General features: G+C 46.6%; 2 protein-coding genes across 2 annotated transcripts in view; one reads left to right on the top strand and one right to left on the bottom strand.

Moving 5' to 3' along the window:
* The window catches only part of pdcd2l (programmed cell death 2-like), a 3,572-nt gene extending 2,260 nt beyond the window's left edge, over window positions 1-1,312 (top strand). Inside the window, exon 2 of the mRNA XM_005745094.1 lies at window positions 361-1,312. Coding sequence (XP_005745151.1) covers window positions 361-962 — 602 coding nt within the window. The 3' untranslated portion in view covers window positions 963-1,312. The remainder of the gene's footprint in view (window positions 1-360) is intronic.
* Window positions 1,313-1,551: 239 nt separating this feature from the next.
* Window positions 1,552-16,455, bottom strand: part of nfatc3b (nuclear factor of activated T cells 3b) — a 24,204-nt gene continuing 9,300 nt past the window's right edge. The window contains exons 3-10 of the mRNA XM_005745093.2: window positions 15,440-15,838; window positions 15,197-15,356; window positions 11,008-11,207; window positions 9,004-9,176; window positions 8,690-8,830; window positions 8,529-8,584; window positions 5,384-6,077; window positions 1,552-2,154 (exon numbers count right to left, since the gene is read on the bottom strand). Of these exons, the coding sequence (XP_005745150.1) occupies window positions 2,036-2,154; window positions 5,384-6,077; window positions 8,529-8,584; window positions 8,690-8,830; window positions 9,004-9,176; window positions 11,008-11,207; window positions 15,197-15,356; window positions 15,440-15,838 (1,942 nt within the window). The 3' untranslated portion in view covers window positions 1,552-2,035. The remainder of the gene's footprint in view (window positions 2,155-5,383; window positions 6,078-8,528; window positions 8,585-8,689; window positions 8,831-9,003; window positions 9,177-11,007; window positions 11,208-15,196; window positions 15,357-15,439; window positions 15,839-16,455) is intronic.

The raw sequence follows: 16,455 nt of genomic DNA, 5'->3' as shown, positions 1-16,455 counted from the left end.
TTATTTTCCTTCCTCGGCAGGCGTCTCTCTCCATCCCTCTTCTCCTCTATTTTCCCCTCCCCCTCTCTTCCTGTTAACCATCTCCCCATCTTCACCTTTATTTATTTTTTTCCTTTTCCCCAGGCCTCTCCGTTATGGTTGTAATAATCCAAAATAAAGTGTATGGAAGTCTGAGACAGTGAGCCTATTGCTCAGCTCATCTCTGAGCTCAGTGCCTCCTTTGAGTCGCTGGTTTTAATAAATGATAAAGTGAAGCTCCTGTTAGAGTCACAGACTGAGAGCAGGGAGCGCTGTAGTGCGAACTACCTTCTGACAGGCAGGTGAGGTCGTCTTATGGTTCTTTTTTTTCCCCCCTGACAGGTGGTGAGACGGACGTCAGCAGCCGTCTTTGTGACCTCAGTCTGGGGGACTCCCAGGAGGACGTGACCGCCTTCTGTCCATTCTTCATCAGCGTGGTGGAGGAGACGGATGTGTGCGGGGAGGACGGCGACCTGGAGCACGCTCAGGAGCTGCTGAGGGAGTACGAGAGGCGGGAGGGCGTGGCAGTGGGGGAGTTAGAGGGAAGCGGAGGAGGCGGGGACGAGAAGTATGAGAAGACCGGAGCCCGACACGGAGACGCCGTCTTCTCCAGGTTCATGAAGATGATCTCGGTGTGTCCGCAGCAGATCCTGCGCTACTGCCGCGGCGGGAAGCCGCTCTTCATCTCCGAGCCGCCGTCCAACGTGGCGCAGCTGGTGCCAGCGTGTGGCTCCTGCGGAGGATCCCGGACATTCGAGCTGCAGCTGATGCCCGCGCTGGTAAGCCTGCTGCAGGGGGAGCGCGGCGGTGCAGGGGTGGAGCTGGAATTTGGGACGGTGCTAGTCTACACCTGCGCTGACAGCTGCTGGACATCCAGGTCGGACTCGGCCGTGGAGGAATTCTGCTTCGTTCAAACCGACCCAGACCAGCAGCTCTTTGTGTGACGGACTAACCTGAAGCTCGCCGTCGCCATCATGGTGGGATCCCGGTTTATTTATACCCCGTCATGATGTCAGAAGATCAAAAATCTGAGGCGAGCTCGTGTTAAAAAAGGACCAAGCAGCAGCTTTTGTTACTTCAAGGCTTTAAAGGTTTTGCCTTAAAATGTGAAAATATAGATGTGCTTTAGTCATCGGGCCTGGGCAGAGCGTTACAGCTGCTTACGGCCACACGAGGGCAGGACACTGAACCATAGCTGCTCTTATTGGTCCTTCAGACTTCATGGTGCTGAACACAGAAGCTCCAAAGACGACATCAACACGAGTGTTAGAAAAGATTAAAAGTCTCTGCTGCAGCTCGTTTGTTCGTCATCTTTTCTTTTCTAAAATCTTTTACTGCTGCAAACACAGCAGCAGCTGTCGTCATGCGCGAGTCATTCTTTAACTCCAAGCAGCTTCTGGTTGTTCCTGTAGAGAAGAATATTACCAACCGTGACCTCTGACCTCCCTGTAATGAAACGTTGCTGTTTCAGCGCACGTGTTGGTCGTCGGGCTCTGAAATCCTTTGAAAGAAAAGACTCGTACACACAACAAGTTTGTTTTTCTTTTTACTTCAACCTTAAACATGTTTCTAAAACGCCGTGTCACACCACAACAGTTCGGTCGAGAAGCGTCAACGTTAAACCGGGCGAAGGAAATGTAAACGAGTGTAAAACAAAGCTATAAAAATGTAAATCAGCTGAAGGATTTCAGGTTTGAGGATCAGATCCAGAGTATCAAAAATAGATTATTTGTAATTTACTGGCCAATAAATAACAGAATTTTCTTATTTTACGTCTGACGTTACCGATTGTTAGAATTATTATAACAAAGTTACATTTCAGCCCTTTAATCTTCCTCCGATTCGCTCATGAAAAGTTAAATCTTTGGTTTGTCTGTGAGGTACGAGTCGGTTTCTCTCTAAAATTCCTGAGACAGATGAGGAAACGGTCATCTGACGTTTTCAGGCACTTGAAGATCAGTTTGGAGCACTTTGTGCAAACAGCAGAAGAAAAACGACGTTCCTGAGAGCGCTGGTGCTACTGAGGGCCTCCGCAGAACGGTAAGGTGCCGGCGCCGGATTTTGGCTCCCAGTCGTACCGGTCGGGTTGGTCGCCGCCAACCAGGCCACCGATGTCCCTGTCGATGATCTCGTTCACTGCAAACAAAACAGAAACGTTGTGGTCTGTTTATTCCAATAAAACAAACGTTGCTGAGCACCTGTGTCGGTTTGTTGGTCTCATGCAGCAACTGCGTCACCATTTGCAGAGGAGTTGGATTCAGACCTGAGGCTGGACTCTGCAGACCTTTTGCAGATTTAGCAGTTAACTGCTTTGTTATCAGACTGCATGTAATCGCCAACTCGATCCCATTCAACTGCAAACTGAACCCGATCCCTGTCTTTGAAGCAGTGAGACTGCAGCGTGGTCGTGCTGTTTGGGAGGGGCAGCCCCAGCCAATCAGAGGGAAACTTTCTTGGAAGGGGGAGGAGCTAGGATGGCTAGTTTTGAACGATGCTTAACCTCAGGGGTTGCAGTGGGGCTCAGCATAAGAAGGAGGGATTACTCTGAGGTGTGACTCATGCAAAGCTACCCTCAAAGTGTACCCCGCCTCTTGCCCTATGACAGCTGGGATAGGCTGAAAAGGATAAGCGGAAGCGAATGGATGGATGGAATTTCAGCTTCTCTGCTGCTGTGTTGGCAGAGATGCTGAAATTCACCAGCCATATTTTGATTTTTGGGCTCTTTGAGGGTAAAATTAAAATAACACGACACAGTTTACTGGACAGAGGTCAGTTTGATTTGAAGGCTCTGCAGTCACAATCAGTGCTTCAAGCATGACCTGCACCGATGGTGCTTTCCTTTCATGAAGGATGCTCCAGTCTCCATGAGCGCTAAGAAGGAGTTAATAAAGGAAGCTCTTAAGCACCTTTCCTTAGGTTTAGTTCTGATTGTGGCTGCAGACTCTTCCACTTCACCTTCCCAGTTAGGAACCTGCTTAAGGACTCTGTTACAGTACCGAGCACGGCCACACGGGGGCACAGCAGGACAAAGTGCTTTAAACGAATTCTCCAAACGCTTTAATCCATCACATTCAGCTCCTTGATTCACTCCAACAGCAACACATTAAACAAACTGGCTTTCTTTAACTCCTCTGCTCTGCTTTTCTAACCCGTCCATTAAATACTAAACTGTTCACACATCATGAAGCAACAGGACTGAAATGTGCTGAGCAGGTGTGGCGGTCACACTGCAGTGCGCTCGTTATGAGCAGCAAAAGATAAAACTGAGTTCATCTGCAGAGCAGCAAACAGCTCGGTCTATTCATAGCTCTGCAGTGAAACCTGAGGCGCGCACACACACACACACACACTTTAGAGTCACCGATTAACCAAAAAAGAGGAAGCCGATATAGCCACGGGGAAACGCTCGCTCCACACAAAGGCAGGTTCTAACCTTTGAACCTCCTGTGATGGTGCTAACCACTGCACCATTTTCGCCGCTCCTGCTGCTAGGACCTCAAGGACGACAGAAACCTTAAGCTGGATTTCCAGCATGAATACAGACAGTAAAAGCAGGGTCCCAGGCTGTGTCCATGGCAACATCACTTTATCAATCTTTTAATGAAAGGTCAGGTCAGGTGTTAAATTCTAATTTAGTATAAAAAAGTACCAAAAGTGTCCATCATGCAGGCACGGAGGACATTCATTATCCAGATTTTCATTTTTAATGTGTTTCAGAATCGTGTAAATACACTTCTATCAGCCGCCGCACGTACGCAGATATTGTATAACCAGTCATAGTTTTCTTACCGGTGTGCTGATGCGGTGAGCATAACGATGTTTTTGAACATCCTGAACATTAAACTTTATTATGTCGCACTTCTACTCTCTGCACTGACAGACTGATTTAAATATCTGAAATAAATCACATCTCCAAACCAGATCAATCTCTCAGGAGTCACATAACTCAAAAGCCACAAACTCCCTGTGGTGCCCTCCACAAAGAGAATGGGATGCCAGAGAAGCTCCTGTAGGTGCTTCAGTTTGTGAGCAGGCTGCCGTTCCTCTGGGGGGGGGGGTTCTGATTTTCGGGGTTTTAAATTCGAGCTGAAAGGCTATGGAGGAAGACAGCGTGAAGATCAGACGCCCTGAGGACAGCTGCTGCCTGTGCCAACAAATTTAACCTCCACCTGCACCATTCAGAGCAGCAAATACAGCTATTATTAACCCAGATCAAACGCAATACGCACGCACACAGCCAACATCACAGAGCGACAGAGTGCACACATGGTGTCACTGACATGAGAAGAACAGACTGAAACAAGCAGGTTTACGAGGTAAAAAGACGAACGCTGCTCATGCTTTGATACTTGGACTCCACCAGGGCAGCTTTGCATCATTCAGAGTTCACAATAATCCTTCTTTATCTCATAATGAGTCTTTGTGCAGCCCCTCAGTTCAATCAGAAACAAGCAGTTTTAGCTCCTCCTCCTTTAAGCAAATTGGCTGCCCCTTAAAAAATAGCAAGTAGGTGGAGCTTCTGTGCCTGAGATGACTGTGTCACGAATAACTCGTCAGGCCAGGACTCTGCAGTCTATTCACACCTACAGGCCAGTGGACACTCTTTCAATGATGAGGATGTAACATCCTGGACAGGGAGGAACGCTGGTTTGAGGGCGGAGTCAAGGAGGACATTTACGTGAAAAGGGAAAGACCGTCTCTGAATCGAGGAGGGGGCCTAAGGGTACATCTGTCACCATCTTACATGCTGTGATTGCAGCCATTCCCCAACTCTCTGTGAATGGGACTCATGGCCATCAGTGGTTGTTGATCAATGTTCATGAGAATTTGCATAATTAAGATGAAGGAACTGCCCTCCCAGCCCATTGTTCCTTCAGTGGGCTGGTTTCAGTCATTATGCAAATGTACTGTTTATAAGGTTGGAAACCTGCAGTCAGCTGAGACTGAAGACGTCACCTGATGATGATGAAACATTTCTCCCACAAAACGCTACGTCCAGATGAACAATCAACCTTTGGAGGTATCGTTTCATGCATCGGTTAAAACACTGGACTCCAGGTAAAGGACGCGCAGCTGGAAACACTTCACGCAAGTCGAGCTGCCTGAGATTCACAGAATTTACATACAATGTTACCTTTTTGTGATTTATATCGTTGTCAGGACGATAGATGTCTTATATCGGGATATGAGATTTTGGTCCTATCGCACAGCTGTCACTTCCATAATTTAAAATGATTAAAATTACTTTGACCTCACATCTGTATATTATGTTGATAAATATAAATGTATATTATTGTGAAAAAAACAGGAAGAAGCTTTTTTGTTTTTATCAAGAGTAAATCTGGGTCAACATCCAGCTTCCTACCATCATCCAGCGTGATCTCCTGGAGGCCTAAAGATCCCAGAGGCGGCTGCTCCTCCGGCTCCTGCTTGATGATGAGCGCCTCCCCCGGCCCGGCCAGCACAGAGTCCTTCTGGGGGTTGGCGGGTGTCACAAAGGTACTCCTGGGACTCAGAGACAGGTCCCTCTGAGATCCACCAGGGGAGGAGTGTGGAGGGACGGAGAAGGTCTGAAGTGGGACAGAAGAGGCTGGAGGAGGAATCGTGGTGATCTGAGGAGCCATGACGGAGGTCTGAAGGGGAATCAAGGTGGTCTGCGAAGGCAAGGAGACTTGGAGCGGGACCGAGGACGTCTGAGGATACATTAAAGGGGTCTGAAGAGGAGCAGAGGAGTGAGGATGGTGGAGATGGGGGTTGCTTTGGGGACCACACTGCACCAGGAGGTCACAGGAACCATAGTACGCCACGTCAGGACTGAGCGTGCCGTTGCGCGAGGCCGTCAAGCTGAAGCCAGGTGGATTCTGGGAGATGCGATCTGGCTCCCAGCGTTCCTGCTTGACTGTGGCGACAGCGGGAGGACCGTGGTGTCTGACTCCAGGCAGGTAGGTGAAGCTCTGCGTCACACTTTTCCTTCTCTTCCCGTTAGTGACGTAGAACTGGACCTGGACCGGCGACGTCGCCTTCTTATTGTACACAGGAACCTCCACCACGATGCTGGACTGGAACACACACACACACACACACACACACACACACACACGTTTATAAAACATGAGCATTTGTTGCTTTTCTGCTTTACATACTAATGCATTTTGTATTTTGGGCATTTGGACCTAAATGATGTGGTTTAACACATGCGCTGCACTCTGATCTGCAGCCACACGGAGGCTCTGAGCGCGTCAGCAAAACGCACTTAAAAGGAAGGAGGAGGAGCTTCGGCAAGAAGGCTTCATGGCACTACGAAAAAGGGGAAACAGTATTTATATGAATGTCTGAAATTTATCGTGGTAACGCCGGAGGTTTCAGCTTGTAACTTCCTCTTTCCACTTCCTATAAAGGGAATCTTGGTCCCCATCTTAAGAGACGTTCAAATGCTCAGAAAAAAAACCTGAGCATTTGAACGTCTCTTAAGACGCTGTAAAACCTCGGGAGGCCCTGCTGCAGACGCCTGACTGCTTTCACTGATTTTAATTATGCTTGCAACACCATTTATCACATATTTAACTTAGAAAGACTTTTGTCCTTATTAAGCAGCAGAGGTCAAATCTAATTCAGTCATTAGTGCCACAAACAGATGTTTCTTGTAGTTGGTCACCAGGTTTGTACTCGTCTCAGATGTTGGTCTGCTGCTCTTTACAGAAACTCTGAAGCTCTCTTGGCTGCCACTTCATCTGTGGAGGTCTGGAGGCTGGCCAGGCCACTCCAGGACCCGTCTTCAGCTGCTCTCTGTTGCCTTAGTTTTGGGTCACCGCCATGCTGGAAGACCCATCTTGATTGTTCTGGCTAATGGTTAATTAACGATGCGTGTTCACACACGTCCGTCGAGTTGATGCCAAAGAGCCGCCTCTGACTCATTCACACGTTCACTGGAAACTTGAAACGCGCCTGAACATGTGTTCTTGAAGATCTCGGTCCGTTGCAGCGTAGCGCGTTACAGTCGTGTTCTTGGTTCTTCTTCTTCGGAGATTTATATAGAGATCCTCCAGCTTCAAACTGTATAAATATCCGATAGCAGCTAGGTCCCCTAACGTTCAGCAGCTGTTGAAAGGATAAAGTTGTGCTATATCAGTGGTTAGAAATACATTATTACTTTAGGATTAGTTTAACACAAAGTCAGGGCTGACCCGGGACCATGGCTGTGAGTCACAGTGCGCAGCATAAAGGTCCTTTCACATCAGAGCAGGATGTGCTGCTAATGCTAACTGCTAACTAAAAGCAAAGGATCCAGAATTTGTTGCTGGCTGCTGGGCTCTGTGGGTTTTTGCAGCAGCTCTACCTGTTTTTTTTGAAGAGTTTTTGTTTTTTTTGCTAGTTCTTCAAATGTTCAATAAAAACATGTATGCTAATTCATAACGAAGAAAGCTTTGTAAGTATCCCCACTGGAGAAGACTGTCATTTCCACAACACTGGCACTGGCATGTAAAAGGCCATTTATTCCCTTCAAAGACCTGAAGCTCCATAAAGCACCCCTCCAATAGCCAAACCCATCTGTTCTCTGATTGGATAGTTAAATTTGTGATTGACATGACATTGGCCAATCAGATGAAAGGAAGAAAAATGGGGTCAAAATTTGTACTTGTAACTTGAAACTTGAGTGCAGAGTTTCTCACGTATTTTTTGGCTGAGTCCACACACAAATCTGTTTTACACACACACACAAATTCTTTTTACACTTACAAATCCTGATTTACAAGTACAAAATATTTATGACCACAATTTGAGCCCATATCGTTCACTGACTCATACACTCATGTTCTTCTGTGCTTCTAACAGTCACACTCCAGTGGACGCATCGGAGAGCAACTTGGGGTTAGCATCTCACCGTGCAGACGGGATAAAACCACCAACTTCCCAATTAGTAAATACCTCCTGCTCTATGTCAAGGACTTTTGACAAATAAAATTGGACTGATTGATTGGAGCCAACAAACATTTGAGCTGAGCTCTGCCTAAAGCTGACTGAGCGAGAGACGCTCAGACATCTGCAAACATTACTGATCCTTCCTGTCGAAACGTTGCTCATCTGTCCCGATCTCAGATCCAGCTGAACAAACTCAGAGTGAACTTGAGCCTTCAGAGCGGGGTCAAAGCGTACAGCTGTATATGGGAGGGTGCGCTTGATTTACAGCACAAGTCAGAACAAGAACTTTGTTGTGAGAACCCAGTCACTTTGTTTTTATCATCGCTGGAAGTCAGGATGGTAACTGAACTGAAACATGAAGAGTTCAGTTTCTGTTTGAGGAAAAAAAGAAATAAATGTAAACTTTTTGGTTTTCCCGTGTCTCAAAGATGCCGACGCTGCCTCGATGAGCGTTTGCAGTGATTTACTGCAACAGCTGCTCGAGTTGGAGCTCATTTTGAAACTCGAGGGAGAACAAAAAGTTTTGGATCCTTAAATCGTTCACTCTTTCTCCGTCTGTGTGCTGCATCACCATCACTCCTCGTACTTACTCCGCTGCATTTTTCAGGCACGACTCTGGCATCGGTTTCCCACAGCGATCTTCCATCTGAGGGGACAAAACAAACGAGTTAGACCTTCAGACAAATCATCAGGCTCACAGAAGTTTATGTAACCTTATTAAAGTTGCAGTAAATTAATAAGGCGATCTTACCGGGCCCTCTCTCCATGAAAACAACCCTGGACTGAGCGGAAATGTTGGGTCCGCTGATGAGCAGCTCCTCTCCTCCCTCCACGGAGCCGCTGGCTGGACTGAAGCTGTCCACCTGAGGGAGCTCCTGACCTGAGCGCTGGGCTGAAAAGCAACAGGTTTATTTTAGGACTTTATTACAGATCTCTGTGCTGCAGAGGAAACAGAACGGAGAAGGTAACTCGAGCATTAACAAACATGCAGTATATTTTTGCCTCTGCGTCTTCTTCTACGATCGTGCTTTAAAGGAACACAAGCTTCCTGTTTGCGAGACTCACAGCACTCCACGGGAATCGACGCCGTCTGCAGCCACAGAATCTGGCCGTCCGGCTGAGGGATGGCGACCCTGAACACCACCCGCACCCTCGTGTTCTTCCGCCCGATGTCCGTCTCTCCTTTCTTCAGCTCGATGTCGGCGTTACGCAGCTTCAGGATGCCGGCGCAGTCGATGCTACGAGAAAAAAGGCACCGTTCATCAGAACGCATCGTCTCAACTGCTAACTACCTGTCCACATGTGGACCAGAGCTCGCGCAGTGTGCACTGTGGTTCAGGTCCACATTCCTGCCAGCTGCAGAGAAGACTGTGCAAGGTATGAAGCTGAAGTGTGGGAGCGAGAAACTGGTGAAACAAGATCCACAGAGGAGCGACCCATCTGACTACAAACACCTCCGCTTATTAGAGTTTTGTTAAATGAGCCTGACGTGCCTGAAAACCACAGCGTGGCTGAAAGTTGCTGACGCGAGAACAAAAGGCCTCAAGGATCTGTACAAACCGTTTTGTGAACACAAGGTCCTTATTCACAGCTCTAACCCAACACCACCATATATGGCTAGTACTACTACTAGTTACTGAATAATTGAGCTCACAGCAAAGCCATCCTGTGGCCATGACCACTTAAAGCTCACTCACGCTGCCTGCAAACAAGCAGCAGACTAACATTATCGACTTATGTACATGCTTCCTTCTTTAAATGTTTGAGATTACGGTGACATTATTTACATGCTTCCTGCCTCCTCTACAGTGTGTCTAGACTCTGTACCACAGCTCTTTATTTTTTACTGCGCTTTCTAATCTGGCTTCCTGACCTTCGTTAAGCCTAAAGAGACAGCGGCCGTGTATTTGTATGTTTTTAAAACCATGCTGAGTTCTTATCGATGTTATTTCCTGTCACAAACAGCTGATCTTTGTAATTTCCCCTCCTCTAAAAGGAGGGCTCGAAACCTCGTAGATGCCTCAGTCACGAAACACCTTCAGAACAAACGTCCTGAGTGTTTCCGTCTTTGTGTTCAAAGTAAAATTGCTCTCTCCAGTTTTGGGATCATTTCGATCATTTTTGGGGAAATTGTTACCGTGTTTTGTTGCTCAGATGAAGAAAAAACAGTAACATGAAAGGTTTTCTGGCAGCGAGGCTGGTGTGAAGATCGATATCATTGGGAACGTGATAAAGACTCAGCTACCCAGGGTGTGGGTAGCTGAGCATTAAGTATAATTAGCAGCTGTATGTAAATGGTTTGATATGCTGTGCAAAAGTATTGAGACTCCATAATTGCTTAGTAGTGTCATGTAGTCAGTGTAAGAGGTCAACTAACCCTAAGCTGCCGCTGGTTGACCATTTCTCGGGTCCTCAAAATGACTTGCAGGGGGACAGATCGTGTGTAGAACCACCACTGAGACCTGCACCCCTTGCTAACAAACTTGCCTGTACCCCTGTCCTGAAGAAACACCTGAAAACTGTTCCAGTAAGGTCTTCTGACTGCCTGCTCCACATGTGAGGCTCAAAAAAGCCCTGGCTATCACATGGGACATTGTTTTGAAGGTCTGGGGCCACCCTCAGTCAGTATTTTGAACCCATTGCGATGGGGTTGGCAGCTTCCACAGGCGATGCCTAACCGTTGCTATGGTGTCTGGTAGGTGGAAAGTTTGTTTCCTTAAATGGTGATAGCGGCTTATCCGTCTCTTTTAGCTGAGCTACTTTAATAAAACTCTTTAATTTAACCCTTTTGCCTCCTTGACTCCTTTTTCTGACCCGGACACTTTTTGTTACTTCCCCCTCACGGCCTAGACCCCTCAGGGGAACGTAACAACACCCGCCCGTTCTTTACACGTTGTTAGGAAAAAATCAGAAATATACATGGAGAAGCAGCAAGTTTAAAAGTCAATATTTGGTTTGATCGTCTTTCTTCAGGCTCCTTGAAGGACATTCGAAGCTCTTCTCTGTGCTGAAACAATATGAGGAGCACCTGAGTGACGGTGCATGGCTTATAGGGTTCGTGATCGTTACCTGGCAGACATGTCGTTCTCTGGAAGCAGAGGGATCTCCAGCACTTTGATGGAATCCATAATTTTCTCCTGACACATGGTGGTGACCGTCTTCCCCGTCACTCGGTGGACCTGGTAGAAGGGGTGAGGACGAATGTATCGGTCGTCCGCGGTGCCGATGAACAGCACCAGACCGACCCGCTGCTCGCTGCATCCGTGCAACTACAGGAAAGGAAGAAAGACGAGCTGATAAGCAGCTGCTCATCCTGACGAACACCTCGACACCACTGCAACCTGAAACGTCATGCTCTGGACTCCAAATTACTTTAAACTGTTGGATGTGAAGCCGACATGTGATATCTCACAGTACAGTTTTACAATGATTCATTTCGTGCTGGCTGGATCAGTGCAGGGAATTTTTCCATGGGGAAAAACACAGATGTGTAGTTTAGCATGAAGGCCACCTGAGGGATAGACGCAAGTGGTCAGACCTTTATTTAAAGAAATGGTTTGATGGTTTTTGGACAATGATGCATTTTTACCACCAAACAAAAGTCCTGCATCAGCTGTTTAGGAAGTACCGTCGCTTTTATACAGAGGCCCATTTTCAGAGGCTCAGAAGTAAGTTTCATGGTCTGGTGAAGCCTACTTCCTAAATATTATCCAAATAATATCCAGGAGAACTTAAGCAGATAAAAGACTTGGAGGTGATTCCATGTGTTAGCCGTTCACTCTCAGCATGAGGTCCAAAGAGATGAAGTGAGGGAGGCCATCACTAGGCTGGTTAACTGGTTTCAGAGAGGAACTAATCCCAGGACATTATTTGGAAATCTCCTGTAATGGGAGAAATGTGGCGCCAGTGACCGGCAGCCTCGCCTCTGTCAGTGCGCCCCAGGGTGGCTGTGGCTACAATGTAGCTGCCATCACCAGTGTGTGGATGGGTGGATGACTGGGTGTGTAAAGCGCTTTGGGGTCCTTAGGGATGAGTAAAGCGCTATATAAATACAGGCCATTTACATTGTAACCTAAGGTCATGTGATCAGGGCCTGTGCGTCAAGGCTGAGAGCTAAAGGAGACAAAGCATTTGTTTTTTAGCATTTTGTTGCAAAGCAATTTGTGATATTTGTCTTGAAAGGTAGAAAAACAACAACACAAAAACATCTGGACAGATGAAACCAGGAATAACTTGTACAGGAAAGACGGGAAGAGAAAATTACAGAGGAGGAGAGGCCTGATGACAATATCCTCCGAACACGGAGGAGGCAGCATTATGTGCATGTTCAGCTGTAAGTGGCCTTGATCATTGGTGTCACACGTCCTCAGGAAGGGTGTTGATATTAAAAAGCTTATCGCAAAGCAAAAGTGTGATATCTGAACTGAAAAGCTCCCGGCCACAAATAAAGCTGGAGTGAACACATGAAGCATGTTTGAGACGGAGAGAAAACGACTGTGGTCACATTAGCAGAAGGAAAAGAAGGAGAACTGGAAGAGAAATCTAACAGTTACTATTTTAATCTCTTGCAAATTTCCTTCTTAGCGAGTATTAGAGGGCACTGCAGGGCAACCTGCACGTGGCGAATAAAGCCTTGATTGGTTGATTGAGGTGTTATGTGTGTTTTTGACCTTTGGACAGGCGAGCCTGGCTTACATTTATACCTCCAATTGTTATATAAAAAGTCCAAACAAAAAGCCTGTGTCATAACCATAAATGAAAGCAAACACTAGAAACTGTTTTAACAGGACGACAGCTACAGACTTATAACAAAAGTCACCAAATTAGCGACTGCTTCAAATAAACTTGTAAATAAAAACAACTATTTATGTTTAACTGTCAAGACAAATGAAACAAAAACAGGTGGATGTGGTGGGGCACCTGGGTGTAGCCCACAGTAGTGCGGTCCTTTCTCTTGTTTTGACTCTGACATGTAACTGAGAATACGACTCGTTTATTAGACCTACTGTAATTACAGGTCGAAATGCAGATCCTTTCCCAATAAAAGGTCTCGCCATGAAAAGTTCTGATGATGATTGATTGCATACGATTCAGCATTTAAACTGGAACAGGTTTAAAAACCGGGAAAGGGATCCTGGGAAATGCTGGGATCTCTTAGAGGACGAGGAAATGAAAAAATGAAAACGGCCCGACTGATCGTGACATTTACAGACCTGCAGTTAAGAAATCATCTGCATAGTGAGCTGCCTTATCCTTTTATAAAGACTTTTAACTTTTAATATTCTCTTGTTAAGTATTTGCTTTATCATAAAGATAGGGGTCACTGTACCATTCAGTTTCTACCCTCATTCATCTTAAGAAAGATGAGAGGAAAAATAGACAAAGAGAATTTGAAGAACAGCCCTAGCTCTGTCGTCCTTTGTAGATTTCACAAATTAAACAGCAGCCCTGAGTGTGATTATCTGCTTCCTGTGTGACCCGTTGTCCCTTTTCTCGACAGTAAACGCTGCGAGTTTTAGCACGTCTTGCAGCAGGAAGCTTTTCTAGCCTTGGCGGCGGCCTGAGAATGTGCCACCCAGAATAGCCCTGCTGGTGTCCGTTACATGCGAGGCCTTGATGGAGGCTTTACTTGTCTCAGGCCGCCTCTGTTGTCTGATCCACAGGCTCCGCGGGGCCGCTCACTCGACACATCGGCAAAGCACGCAACCTCAGTCGACCTGTGATTCCATCTCCCGTGGGTCACCACAGGCTCGATGCTTTCAGCTTTTTATTAAAATTATTATTTATGCCACAGACTCACACTTAACTGTTTGAAGAGTACCAAAAACTGAACGAGCAGGCACAGAAGCTTGTTTTCATCTACCTGAACTGTTTTCATTTTCAGAAACCTAAACTTACCACAGCCTAAACAAAAAACGAAGTCAAAGCTGCAGTTCCTCTAATGGCCACTAGAGGCCTCAGACGTCCCCATAGACTCCCATGTTAAATTGTTACAGCAGTATTAAACACGTTTATAGCATGAAACAGGGGGAAAAGGTGTTTTGGTCTTTAAAGATAATTTCACCCTTCATAATGACTCACCTGTTTAAACTGTGTGAAGCCTTAAAATTTGCATTATTAGGGGCGTGGCCTCTGACAGGTGGATGGTGACACAGGCAGCGTCCACACTGGCCCGGATAGATTTGAAAACTACGTTTTCGTCTGAAAACGCTCTGCGTCCACACAAACGTTTTCAGTCGTTTTCCCAGAGTTGTGCGTCCATATTGAAACGGCGGAAAACGCTTACGTTCCAGTACTGTGCAAGCGCAAAACGCAAGAAGATTCGGCCTGCCTCATTTCAGACTGCAGCTTATTTCATTTCCGGCTCTTTGAAACGTCGCGGCAAAATGTCGAGGAAAAGCACCGAGTTTTTTAAATGGACTCACAATGAGGTGGAGTTGTTGCTGCGAGTAACACAACAGTACAAAGTTGCAAAAGTGAGTGAGAAATAAAGAATTTGAAGAAAAGCTCTCTGAAGCGCGTACAGACTGATATTAATCTTTAACAGGGCAGTCAAACAAAACAACTGCTGTATAATACCCCCGCTATCTTAGTTTAATTGGTCACATGACTGCATCACATGACTACAATGTGTCATCGTTTTCAAAAAGGCTCTGGGTTCGCTGTCCACACTGCGACGCAAAAACTGAATTCAAATGTATCTGCTTCGGAGAGCGTTTTCAAAACGCTGCGTTTTCCTTGACTGAAAACGGCGTCTCAGTGTGGACGGGAGGTCAAAACAGAGAGAAAACGACCCCAGACCGCTGTAGCTGCTAGCTGTCTGTTAGGCGGGATATGTTTGTGCTGTTGAAGCCTTTTGGAGCATTTTAATGGCATTGTCTGACTAACAACATGGCTGTGGTGAGAACAGTGAAAATGCATCCAGTTTTTATTTTAATGTTGACCCATCACATGCACCCTCTTCTATCACACCAACACTGAAAGCTCTTACTTTCATTTCAGCTGGTAAAAGCCTTAGTGGCTGTTCTCACTGTAGTTTGCCTCAGTAAACTTTTGCACCAGTGCCCCGAGCGTCCTTATTCTATTGTTTATCAATTTAAAGACTCCAATATCATTTCAGTTTATTTCTATAATACCCTTGAATCTCACATATTAAGTCAGTGCCAAGGTAACTCACCTTAAAGTAAATCGAGAACAAGCTTAGATTAAACAAACTGTGACAAAAAAGGTTAATATGAAAGTGATAGTGAGGACGCACCTTAACGATAGGATGTCCAGCAGCTGCCTTGATGGATCCGCGGCTGCCCTCCGTCTCGTAATGCGCCCTGTGGTAGGACTTGGGCTGGACCTCCACCTTCAGCTCGCACTGGTCATACTGGCTGGGCAGAGGCCAGTCCAAAGGAGGGGGCGATGAGGTCCTGAAGGCAGAGAAAACAGATGTGATCATCAGCTAGTAACCGAACTACACCCAAATCTATTTGCTGAATGCTGTAAGGCCCACCTGAACAGAGGGGCGTTTCCGGGTTTGGGTTTGTTCCAGGTAAAGTGGGAGGGCACCTGAAGGAAGAGCTCGGCCAGGCCCTCTTGTTCCCGCCCCTCTTCTGCGGGAGGATCCTGGAAGGACTCCAGACTGGAGTCTACTTGACCTGCCAGGAGGACTAACTGACTCCCCGACGTCCTCCTAGTCTTGGAGGGAACGTCCAGCTCAGGGAATCCGCACATGAGGAGGGGTCCGAGGGCGCCGGCAGGGCTTCCCACCCAGGTTTCATCTGTCACGCTGCCCCGTGGGGAGGCGCCTGGTGTGGGGCTGGGTGAGTGGTGAGGGGACGGAGAGCGGGCATGAGGGTCGGCACTGGAGTGGCGTCTCTTACCACAGGGGGAGGTTGGCCTGGATGACGGCCTGAGAAAGCAGAGCGGGATCAACGACTCAGACATGCACATCTGAATGTGTTTAGGCGTCACAACCTTTAAGACCCAAACAGCCATTTGGAGCCGGTTTCCACGCAAAAGAAAACAGAGCCGCAAATACTTGTTGACATTTAAAATGAAGATAACACTGTATATATTGTTTTTACCTTTGTGTGAACAACTAAGGTGTGCTGCTTATGACATCCATGAAGTGCTACAGAGAAAATTACATTTTATTTATGTAATTAACACATTTTGAACTCTTAAAGAAATATAACAAAAGCAAAGCTGAACTAAAATGATCCAGAAACAAAAACTGTTGTATCGCCTTTGGGCTTTTGGAGCCTTGACCTGACTTTTAAAAATAACTGAAAAAAAAGCACTTTGCTGCTAAAGAAATGAAAAATAGATATTTACAAAATTCTGCCTAAATATGTATTTTGCCTGGTTAATTTGTGTGGCGGGGCGTGGTCTGCAGCGCCGCTGCAGGGGAGGAGGACGCACCTGAGCAGCACCCGCAATCACGCCTCGCCGCCTTAACGTCTGTGCTCTCTATGCTGTTGTGTTGGTGTGTGTCGGGCTGTGAGCTGAAAAGCTACAGCCGGCTGT

This window comes from Pundamilia nyererei, unplaced genomic scaffold, assembly GCF_000239375.1.
Source record: "Pundamilia nyererei isolate P.nyererei 1_Seehausen unplaced genomic scaffold, PunNye1.0 scaffold00154, whole genome shotgun sequence".
NCBI lineage: Eukaryota > Metazoa > Chordata > Actinopteri > Cichliformes > Cichlidae > Pundamilia > Pundamilia nyererei.
The sequence above is the reverse complement of the archived record's forward strand: the minus strand, read 5'-3'. Positions and strand labels throughout refer to the sequence as shown.